General features: G+C 37.5%; 1 protein-coding gene across 3 annotated transcripts in view; it reads right to left on the bottom strand.

The window, feature by feature from the left end:
• Positions 1–12,532, bottom strand: part of Met (MET proto-oncogene, receptor tyrosine kinase) — a 112,114-nt gene that overhangs the window by 73,483 nt on the left and 26,099 nt on the right. For all 3 annotated transcript variants that reach the window (XM_048340107.1, XM_048340108.1, XM_048340109.1), the window contains one exon: positions 6,698–7,914. In XM_048340107.1, coding sequence (XP_048196064.1) covers positions 6,698–7,914 — 1,217 coding nt within the window. The remainder of the gene's footprint in view (positions 1–6,697; positions 7,915–12,532) is intronic.

Here is a 12,532-nt window from a genome sequence, read left to right as displayed (position 1 = left end):
TGGGTCTGGCTCACTTCACTTACTATAATTTTTTCTAATCATTCTGATTTTCACTTACCAGGACATAGAATAAAAAAGGATGAAAGACTCTCAGTGAACTCCCCTTCAATGGAATTCTATGCCTCTACCAGAAAGAATGAAATTGCCCCATTCGTAAGGAAATGGCCCACTTTAAAAGACACTAATAGGGCTGGGATGTAGCTCAGTGGTAAAGCGCTTGCCTAGCAAGTGCAACATCCTGGGTTTGATTCCCCAGTAGTAAAAATGATGACAAAAAATATACAGTTAAAAAAAAACCCAGGGCTGGGGATATAGCCTAGTGGCAAGAGTGCCTGCCTCGGATACACGAGGCCCTAGGTTCGATTCCCCAGCACCACATATACAGAAAAAATGGCCAGAAGTGGCGCTGTGGCTCAAGTGGCAGAGTGCTAGCCTTGAGCGGGAAGAAGCCAGGGACAGTGCTCAGGCCCTGAGTCCAAGGCCCAGGACTGGCCAAAAAAAAAAAAAAAACAAAAAAAAACCCAAAGGAATAAAAGATGCTTAGAAGAATGAAGGATTCTCTAAAATGTGGCATGGTTAACTTTTGATTATTCATACAATGGGAGATATTGTCAATTGCACATCGAGTTAACAGAACCCACAGGTAAAGCCTGCCTACATTTTTGGTGAGTTTTGTCTTTGACTACACTCTCTTGCCTTTAGCTTATAGAAATATCCGATATCCCTTTGCTCTCATCTTTCTTGGGATGGATCTAAGAATGAGCCATGTAAGGGCTTTCAGGGGTTAGCAGGAGGAAGGTTATATGAAGGCAAGTGGCACTCAGGCATTCTCATTGTGTAGTATGTTTTCTACCAACCCCAGCGTGAGTCTAGTGATCTCAAAGAGTATTACACAACTGTGGAAAGAGGGCTAGGAATATGGCCTAGTGGCAAGAGTGCTTGCCTTGTATACATGAAGCCCTGGGTTGGATTCCTCAGCACCACATATATAGAAAACAGCCAGAAGTAGCGGTGTGGCTGAAGTGGCAGAGTGCTAGCCTTGAGCAAAAAGAAGAAGCCAGGGACGGTGCTCAGGCCCTGAGTTCAAGCCCCAGGACTGGCAAACAAACAAACAAACAAACAAACAAACAAACAAAAAAACTGTGGAAAGAAATGGATTTTAAATTTCTCTTAATATAGTCCATGCAACAGGTCACTTATTAAGGGATAGATAGCATGGAAAATTCAAATGTTTCTGCCATTCTCTGACCATAGGAGAAAATAAAGTCCATACAGGGAAAAACAATCAAGTGAAAATTAATAAATTTCTAGGTAGATTTCGATGTAGATTTTTCTTTGGGTGAACCCCATCATTTACTCTTTCATGAGACATTGGTTTTTGTAACAGTTATATTTGTCATTGAGGCCAAGATATTTAGTGTTTAGGTTTAGAGGATAGTCTAGTATTAAGAACCTCACTCTTCATATAAAACAACATTTAAAAAAATTTCTGAGCACAGGAACAAGAAATATCTTGTAATTTGACTTCACATTTTTCATCCCTAATACAAAATATAATCTCTAGAGAGTGCTAGATTATTTAAATAAGACATACAAAATGACTCTAATGTTAAAGGATTTATTTGTAACACAGGCTTCACATTTGCAGCTTAAAGCATGTGGGAGATTATAGCTATATGGCCTATAAAAAGTTATAAATCTTTGTTCATTCTGTTAAATATTACAAGGCATGCCCTGAAGATGACAGATCAATAATGGCCCTTGTGGTTTCCTGATGGAGGGCTGCAATTATTTTCTTCCATTACAACTTAAATGTAACTCACTTTTACTCATCTATAATCTTTATAGTAGTAATAAAGGCACATCACTCTACGTTTATTTTTCTGCCTATTACTATTATTCCTTGTTTGCATCTTGTTTGGAATTTTACTCTTATTGGAAAATTGCTTTAATCACTCTGCTTTCTTCCCTTTATGGCTCTAGGAGATGACTCTTTAGCCTTGGCGCTCTGATATTGAGATGGAAAATTACTACCTTTAGTTTCTTTTACTTTGAGTATCAGTTGGCTACTCTTTGCATTTGAGATTAAATGATATTTAAAAACAAGGAAGCTTGATACAAACAACTTAGGTTAATTTCTTCTAAAGCTGTACTGCCTGCAAATTCTTAATATAAAGTTTACATTTAAAGTATATAACCCCACCACCTCACAGTGCTACAGGTAGTTCAACTTTTAAAGCAGGGGATGAAGTAGAATACCTTTCTTCTTGACTATATAATACAATTGTTATTTGATTGTCTTCTTCCCCAGCCCATGCCCCTTTAAATGACCCCATTTTTCTTTTTGGAAATACATATCTCAAGAGGCATTAACAAGTTAATCTTTGTGGAGATGGGACATTCCCAACAGGTAGAAAGGGAGGTGAATGACTCTCATGACCAATAGAACCAGAAATATGCCCCTTGCAGGAAACAATCTGAATTGCTTTTTTTTTTTAAACACAAGCATTCCTTAAAATAATAACTGCTATTTATTAGGTACCAGGGACTAAAGTTAGGGATTTTTATGGACATTATTGTACTTATCCATAGAAAAATGAAGAAAGAATGGTTCATCCATCTCATGGCCATCCAGGTGTACAATGGAACCCAAATCTTGACTATGTTTCAATTTATTAGGACATGTGGATTCCCAAGAAGCTAAATGTATAGTTACCATATTCTTCCAGGTACTTCATCGTTATTATCTCCCATTTTTGCTAACCTTGTAGACAATTTTCTGCACATCAAGAATGAAAAAGTGTCCAAAAGTTGGAATAGTATGGCAAAAGTCACATAATTGGTATACAGCAGCCTAGACTTCTATGTTGAGTGTCTGGCACCGAATGCTATGCTTCCCCATCGCAGTTGATCCATCACTGGACACTAAGATGACAAATATCTAAAAATATGTGCCACAAGTTTGTTTTTCTTTCAAATAGCTACATAGTAGAGAAAACTTTTGATAGCATGACTGCAAGAAAACAACATTATATGTTAACTATATTTTACTTCAAAAACCTCTTTTCATTTCAAGTTTGATGAAAAATATTTCTCTTTTTGATTTATCATAAACTTAGTCTTTATTTCTTGTCTTTTTAAGGACAATCATTTTAATTAGTGTACATTAATTGTACAAAAGCATTGCATGCTGATACTTTAATATATGTATATAACACTTTTAAAATTACCATTAAGTAGTTGTACAAAGGGCTTTCAATTCAACACATCAATTCATGAGTTATAGGCATCTTGATCAATGTCACTCCTTATAATGTACTTTCATCTATACACTTACTGGTGTGATGAAAAATATTTCTAAAATTTACTGTTCTGCTTCTTATAGTAAATATTTTATAACTTAGGGAACAATCTCTTGGGCAATTTGGGGTTTAAAAATTCCCATATAACATACTGGATAAATATTGATTCTTATTTGTATGAGGCTGAATCAATGTGTTATTCTATTTTTTTTCCTTTGGACTCACATCTGGTTTGGAAATTGCAGTCAATCTTAAGAAAATTAATTGAATAGTTAACATCTGTCCATGAATAAAAGGAGTATATTCCTTAATTGATTTCCCCTCTGTTTCTCCAAATTTGGGTCTTTACAAAATTTCTGTATTAGGCTGAGAATATGGCCAGTGGTAGAATGCTTGCCTCATGTACATGAAGCCATGGGTTCTCTTCCTCCGTACCACATATATAGAAAAAAGCCAGAAGGGGCGCTGTGGATCAAGTGATAGAGTGCTAGCCTTGAGCAAAAAGAAGCCGAAGACAGTGCTCAGGCCCTGAGTTCAAGCCTCAGGACTGGCAAAAAAAAATTCCAAAAAACCAAAACCAAAAAAAAACAAAAAACAAAAAACAAAAACAAAACAACAAACCCAAAATAAAAAGCAAAACAAAATTTCTGTATCATATGGGTATTTTCTCAACTATTTTTTTAGGGTGACAATGTGCTGGATAGGTAATATGCATTGTCCTCAAAACAACTCCAATCAACACTAAGCTAGGATGTCTATAGAAGTGCACCATCAATGGGTAAAAAAGCAGGGAAGACACTAAAGACAAATGTAACAGTTATTGTCAGTGTATGACTTCACAATACTTAGAAGTTATTCTTTTAAGAGTTGAAGCAACATGGAAAATACCTGCATTGCAACAATCAAAAGTATATTTTTACAGAAGGACTGATTCGGTGAACCTGTGTATTACATGAATGGCACACATAGCTTAAGTTTCTAGAAAAAGCACCTATAACATACAGTGAGGATCATGCTCTCTGGAAATCATCATATGATTCAAGAGAGAGACCTATGTGTTGTCATTAATATAAGTTGATGTGGATAGGGTTTGCATACATTCATGAAGTGTTGAGGGTGGAAAAAGCAGCAAAAACAATCATACCTAAGTAAGACAGACCTGATGTAGCTGTTGGACCACTACAATGTAAAGTACCCTCTCCTGGCACTCTATGTTTGATCCTAGAAAGAAACCCTCTTTGCATAGGATGAGGAGCTTGAAAGTGGTCAGAAAGCCCTTCTTGGGGGGTTGTACTCACACATTGAGCTAAGGTAGGAGCCTAAGATAAATAAACGTATTGCTAAACTTCTCTTAAGTTTATCCAAAGAACACAAGTCCCTCTATGCATGTGTTAGAGAAGTTAATAACAAAACTGCACTGGAAGTGTCTAGGCTTCCAACTTTACCCCAAAATAAAAATTCAGTTCCAAGTTATTGTTAGAAAGGCCATCTGATAGGAAGCCAAGGTAATCTGCCAAGACAAAATGGAGTCATTCTAACTGCCTAGAGACCCTGTAACAGGTTCAGTCTTGTAAATCATTTTGTTTTTGTGTGATGAATGTTCTTGTTGCTTTCATTTTAAGACAAAGTGAGAGAGGTCATGTACTGATTATCGAAACACTCCTAGGTCTTTCTGTGGACCAGTTATAGGAAAAAAGAGGCTAGGCATTGTCTCTTTCCCAGAAGAATTTTGATCTTTAGTAACTAGAGAAGACAAACAGGCAAAGAAAGAATGGACGTTTGGAGGTATTTGTCTTTATGGAATTCGGCCAGTGCACAATTTGGCTTCCCTTGTAAGCATACTGGATTGGCAAGTTTCATCTTGTCTCCCAAAAGAATTTTTGTGATTTGAGTGATAATGGTTTCAGGTGTGGCATTTTGGGCATTTTCCCCCCTCTCCTGGTATATATAACTTGTCTGCAATTTATTGAATAATCTTGCCTCTTTGTTCCTTTTGGAACACTAAGAAAGTCAAAGGGGGTAAGATAAAGTTCAGACAGGTTTTGAGAATTTCTAGAATCCACAAGAACTTCTACATCTGTGGGCTGAAGTGTATAAAACAAAGCCATCAGTTAAGGCATCAACAAGCCTTTGTAAAGCCAAATCTTTTTCTGATATTTTTCCTAAGATTTAAAGGCAATGCCATTTATTCTAGAAGCTGTGGAGGGAATTCTCAGGGGCTTGTTTGAAACCAGTGTTGCTAAAGTTAGCTTACTGGATGCAGAAAAAGTGTTTTCTCTAAACTGCTTTTGTTTCCTAATCCCAGATTTCTGAAGGTCGTTTTGTTTCTTTTCACTGTTTTCTATCATCAAGTGAAAGAGGGAACAGCTTTATGAAGAACTCCACTGCTTCTTGTTTGTAGCATATTAAATAAACATAAGCAGGGAAAAGGTCTTAGTTGGGATATATGTGAATGGATGTTATGCATATCCATAGACTTTGTAAGGGAATTGGAAAGTTTTGTGTTTAGTTCATCAAAAAAGAAACTGATTTTCAGAAGTACTTTCTTAGCTTCACAAAAACATTAATTGACATTTCCTTTTGGGGAAATATCTCAAACATTTCACCAAAAATCAACCACATTTTTGGAACTTATATGCCCTTCAGATTTCTCAGAAAAACTACACACTTTATCTTATGGAGGAAATATTTAAAGCTGGATTTAGTAATGTCAGCTACTTGGGAAGGGGAGGCAAGAGAATAATGAAATTGAGGCCAGCATGAACAAAATTAACAAGGCTCAATCTCAAAAACAAAAACAAAGTTAGTGGTGCAACGAGGCTGTGCAAAGCCCCGGGCTCAACTTAAAAATAGCATACTTTTTCCTGCTTGCAACATTAACCTTTATTTGTTAGATTAACAAATGCTAGGGTAAGACACATTTCCAAAGTCAAATCATCTTTATAAAAGTGATGGTATTTCTTAAGTTGTGATCACTAATGGTCTTTACATTAGGAAGCACAGTAGGGCCAAATGTGCTAATCTGGGTTCAAGATAACAATACTCAAGGCCACAAAGGACTATGAGGTTGCTGCTTTTCCTCTTACACCAGGAAAAAAAATCCTCTGCTTATAGCTGTTAGATTTTCCTGTATTTAAATCAAAGTACCAAGAGTTTCTCTAACACTTCCTGTGAAAATAACATTTCACATAAGTACAGTCATCAGTCCTAAAAGGCAAAAATGTAAACTGCAGACATGCAGATGCAAATTGTGAAAATATTTTTTTTGTTTTAGTTACCACATTAACCTTTTAGAATATCATTTTAGATGTGAATGTAAATTCAATTGCTTAATTTTCTTACCCTTGATCTCTTTGTACTTCAAAATTTGTAACTGGAGAACCAGTGTGACTTACCCTATTAAAGCAGTGCTCATGGTTGGGTCCATAAAAATGCTGGAGACATCTAACATTGTTTTTGTTGACAATCTTGTTGAAAAATTCATTGACATATTTGATAGGGAATGCACAGACGGCAGATCGATTCATTGGTTCGGCAGAATCTGGCTTGCTTTGTGCAAATACCCCATACAGAATGTCATCGTTTGGGCTGGCTCCTATTTGCTTTGCAAGATTGGCTCCAGGCTTACTGATATACGCAGCTTGAAGGATATTAAACACTTCCTCCCTTGTGGATCTCTTTCTTCTCTTTTCTGTGAGAATGCACTCCAGAGGCATTTCCATGTAGGAGTGCAATCCAGAGTCTACAGAACAGAACCGGATTATTCTTGTGTGAAAAGTCTGAGCATCCAGGGTTTCCTTCTGAACCGTCAGAAAGTAAATAAAATGGTTACTTTCAAAGGCATGTATATACTTAATGGGATAAGAATCTCGAAACTCAGGCAAAACATCAATATAGGATTGGTCTGTCAAAAACTTAAAACCATCTTGAGTTTCCTTTAGTCTTCTAACTGATATAGAATGCAAGGAATGGTCGGGAAGGTAAGAAGAATTTAAAGTATTGCCCACAAAGAAGTTGATGAACCTGTCCTTTACAGACAGGAGGACTTTGGCTCCCAAAGGGCTCACCACACAGTCTGGACACTGGCTGGACTCTTCATCCACTTGTGGGGAGAACATGCAATGAACCTCTGATTGTATGTCAGCAGTATTCTTGGGTGGAAGGACATGTCGCTGGCAGGTCCCTCTGTGGACGCTACCACAGATAATGAGCTGGTCATCATAGTATGTGTCCACAAGCAAAGCCATGTTGGTGTTATCTTTCCAAATGCCCCCTGATAAATTGGCTTTGATGCTGCAATCTTGACATGGAAGACAATTTGGGTGTTCCAACACAGGCCCTGTCTTGTATTCAGCCACTTTCTGAAGGTCTTTGTCATTCAAAACATAAATGTAGTTCGTGGCCCCGAGGTAAATATGATGCCCGTGCAGAACAACATTCTGGATGGGTGTTTCTGTTGTGAAGTTGGGAAGCTGGTACTTCATGTTCACATTCATCTCAGACTTGACTAGGGCCTCTTTACACTCCCCAGTGCTCCTCTGCACCAAGGTAACTAGCAGCGCAAGGATGCCAGACACAAGCACAGCATGGGCCTTCATTGTGACAAGTTGATCTGCCAAAACATGCACAGGTGGGAGCAGTTTAGTTAGTTATCATTAGAAACAAGAGAACATGGAAAGAACTACCCCAGTGAAACTCTCAGAAGTAACACTTCCTAACTGGAAGTTTTACACAGAATGCAAACAACAGCCTCTAGCTAGCTTCACATAAAGATGCATTGTGTGGCTGGGCATGACTCTACATAGTTTAATTTTAGAAGTCAAGCCATGAACGAGTAATTTTAGAGAACCATTATGAGATGCAAACAATGTTCTGTATTAAGGTCCATGAAACAACTAAGTGAGACTCATTCAGCAGTGAAATAAGAAGCATAGCAGGAAACAATAGAAATAAGAAACAGCATAGAAAGAAATTCTTAACCCCTTGCTGATTGTTTAATGTGGATTCATATCTGTGGCTAATGACTAGGTTGATTTTAAAGTTTCTAGGTTAGTCAAGTAAAGGAACTGTGGTTCAGATTCATTTATTCTAGAAATCACAGCAGGCATTGTTTCCTTGGGAGCATGTAGAATTACCAGGCTAAATTTAGCTTGCTTGTGGAAGAAAACAATCATAAATTCTAGAAGCAATATAATCACATGCTGTTTATAGGATTTTGTATGCAGAGGAAAGGTATGGTTATGATTTGGTCATAGCTAACCTATTGTTTCAGATGGACAAATGCTTAATGAAAGATTACTGGGGCTTCAAACAGTAGGCTTAAAAAGATACAAAAGAAAATATTATCTTCAGAACTAAAGTCTTAGACATACTTCTCAGTAAAAAAACAACATATTGTTCATTACCAAGTCAAAAAGCTATTAGTAAAAAGGACATTAGTACAAAATTCCATTGTATGAACATGGACAATATTTCTACCAGGAAACATGACTGGATTTGTTATTCTTTTTAAAATTTCAAGCATACCAAGTTCTAAACAACTGAATTCTTCTAAGTAGTTGCACACAAGGTAGTATGCTGAAAAAGCGAGGTCTGAAAATGAAGGAAAATAGCTCTTATTTCTTTCTATTTTTTCTGAATAATTACTTATTTATTGTCAATGTGATGTACAGAGGGATTACAGTTTCATATGTAAGGCAGTGGGTACATTTCTTGTACAATTTGTTACCTCCTCCCTCATTCCTCCCCTCTCCCCTTCCTGTTTCCCTCTCCCCCCATGAGTTGTTCAGTTGGTTTACACCAAATGATTTTTGTAAGTATTGCTTTTGGATTTGTCTTTTTATCCTTTGTCTCTCGATTTTGATATTCCTTTTCCCTTCCTTGGTTCTAATACCAATATATACAGTATCCAGGGTACTCAGATGAGATACAGTGATAGCATGGGGACAACAGCAGGAAGGGATACAAGAGGATCATCAACATGGGCTGGGGATATGGCCTAGTGGCAAGAGTGCTCATATACATGAGGCCCTGGGTTCAATTCCCCAGCACCACATATACAGAAAGCTGCCAGAAGTGGCGCTGTGGCTCAAGTGGCAGAGTGCTAGCCTTGAGCAAAAAGAAGCCAGGGACAGTGCTCAGGCCGAGTCCAAGCCCCAGGACTGGCAAAAAAAAAAAAAGAGGATCATCAACAAAAAAAAAGCTACGGTTTCACATGGCATGTTGAAAGTAATTACAACAGTGATATAACACTCATTTCCATAATTCATTTCACTTAGCATCATCTTATGTGTTCACAAGGGCATAGCTATAGGGCTCTTGTGATCCTCTGCTGTGACTAGCCTAAGCCTGTACTAATTATTCCCTATGAGGGAAACCAGAGCCCATGTCTCTTTGGGTCTGGCTCACTTCATTTAGCATAATTTTTTCCAAATCCTTCCATTTCCTTACAAATGGGGCAATGTCATTCTTTCTGATAGAGGCATAAAATTCCATTGTGTATATGTACCACATTTTTCTGATCCATTTGTCTACTGAGGGGCATCTGGGTTGGTTCCATATTTTTCCTTCTATTTTTAAAAAAATCATTCTGACAGGACAAAGTGATCCTCTAAAATCATAGTAGGTATTTGGAGGATACTGGTTTACTCTGTAATCCGAGCTATTCAGGGAGCTGAGATCTCAAGGATTAAGGTTCAAAGATAGCCTGGATAGAAAAATCCTGGAGACACCAACTAACAAAAAGCAAGGCTAGAGGCATGGCTCAAGAGGCAGAGTACCTGCTGAGCAAGCAAACTAAACTAAAGTGCCTTAAGAATTGAACACTTTAATTAAGAGGTCATGGGGCTGGGAATATGGCCTAGTGGCAAGAGTGCTTGCCTCGTATACATGAGGCCCTGGGTTCGATTCCTCAGCACCACATATACAGAAAATGGCCAGAAGTGGTGCTGTGGCTCAAGTGGCAGAGTGCTAGCCTTGAGCAAAAAAGAAGCCAGGGACAGTGCTCAGGCCCTGAGTTCACGGCCCAGGACTGGCAAAAAAAAAAAAAAAAGAAGAAAAAAAAAAAAGAAGAAGAAAAAAAAAAGAGGTCATGGAAAGTCAATGAAGGGGCCTAAGCTGGAGAGTCAGATCTCTAAAGTTTTACTTTGAGAAGATTGATATGAAAACAAAATGGCTTGGCACAAGAATCAGACAATGGAAACACCACCTGCCCAGCTCTTATTATAGCTAATAATGAAGTGACAATGGGCAGAACGAAGATGTTAGTCCCTTAGAACAAGAAGAAACTGATGAATAAGAGAAATATCTAACTAAGTAAGACTTGTTATATAAGGGGTTGCTATAACAGAAAAGACAATCATCTGGAGATAAGGCGGTTAGGCTAAAGTTACAAATTTTAAACATGTTGAATTTAGTAGGCTGACAGGAAATGAGTGAATGTTTTACTACAGGAATGGCTAGTAAATTTCACATTATTTGCCAGGAAGCAGGTGCATGGAATAAATAAAGAAAATTGTGAGTAGACATAGTATTGTCCCAAGGAATAATGAAAAGGATTCTGAGAACCTTTGCTTACTGGGAAAGTAACACAGTTGATCCTGGACAAGAGAACATCTGTTCTGGGCAACATAGTGGCAATTAGAATTCAGAACTCCATCTTGGTGAAGGAATTTGGAATCTAGTTGGAGTACAAGTAACCTTTGATCCATTTTGAATCTATGCTGGTGCAAGGTGATATATAAATATCTCGTTTCAGTTTATTGCATGTGGATATCCGGTTTGGCCAGCACCATTTGCTGAAGAGGCAGTGTTTCATCCAGTATATATTTATTGGCTCCCTTATCAAACATTAAATGGCGATAAGTCTGCGAGTTTATTTCTGGGTTTTCTATTCTGTTCCATTGGTTTTCAGGCCTGTTTTTGTGCCAGTACCAAGCTGTTTTCATTACCATACCTATGTAAGAGAGTTTGAAGTTGATATTGCTATTCCTGCAGCACTATTGTGCCTGCTAAGGATTGCTTTTACTATTTGGGGTCTTTTGTTGTTCCATATAAACATTTGGATTTCTTTCCCTGTATCACTGAAGAGTGATGTTGGGGTTTTGATGGGTAAGACTAGGGGAAACACTAGGGTTCCTGGGCACAGGTAGAAATCTTTCGAATAAAGATCCAGAAGCACAGCAAATCAAAGAAAGACAGGATAAATGGGACTGTATCAAACTAAAAAACGTCTTCATAGCAAGGAATATAAACAACAAGCTAAATGGACAGCCTACAAAATAGAAGACTATTTTTGCCAGCTATACATCAGACAATGGCCTAATATCTAGAATGAACAGAGAAGTTAAAAAAATTAAACCCTCAAAACATCAACAACCCAATTAGCAAGTGGACTAATGAGCTAAAGAGTTTTCAGAAGTAAACATGGCCAATAGACACATGAAGCAATGATCAATGTCTCTGGTCATAAAGGAAATGCAAATCAAAACAATATTAATATTCCACTTCCCCAGTTAGAATGGTCATTATCAAGAAAGCAAACAATAACAGATGCTGGTGAGGATGTGGCCAAAGGGAACTCTAATATAATGTTGGTGAGAATGTAAACTTGTTCAATCACTGTGGAAATCAGTGTGGCAATTCCTCAAAAAATTAAAAACTAAACTATTCTCAGATCCAGCAATTCTACTCCTGGGCCTTTACCCCAAAGACTACAAACCAGGATACAGTAAAGCCGCCAGCACATCCATATTTATTGCTGTATCATTCAGTATAGTCAAGGTTGGAATCAGCCCCTCAATGGACTAATGAATTAAGAAAATGTGAGATATATATGTATATATCTCACATTTATATATAAAATTAGAATTTTACACATCCATTAGAAAGAATATTATAATATTTATAAAGAAATGGAAATGATTATGTTAAGTGAAATGTCAGACTCAGAGAGGCAAAGGATCCATGTTTTCCCTTATATATGGAAGCTAGAATTAGCTTACAAACTCATAAGTAAATACATTGGGTAGTATGCAAGGATATACAGATATATTAACTGAAATACAATAGATTCAAGGGAGACCTCAATAGTGCAATTCCATGGAAAGGCAAAAAACAGAGTTCAGAAAAATCAAACATCGGAAAGTAGGCACTTGAAAAGAGTGCAGTGGGGTCAAGAGGAAAGGGGTAGACAAATGAAGACAAAGAGAAGGGGTACATTTCCTTGGGAA

This window comes from Perognathus longimembris, chromosome 2 (assembly GCF_023159225.1).
Source record: "Perognathus longimembris pacificus isolate PPM17 chromosome 2, ASM2315922v1, whole genome shotgun sequence".
In the NCBI taxonomy this organism is placed as follows: Eukaryota; Metazoa; Chordata; class Mammalia; order Rodentia; family Heteromyidae; genus Perognathus; species Perognathus longimembris.
The sequence above is the reverse complement of the archived record's forward strand: the minus strand, read 5'-3'. Positions and strand labels throughout refer to the sequence as shown.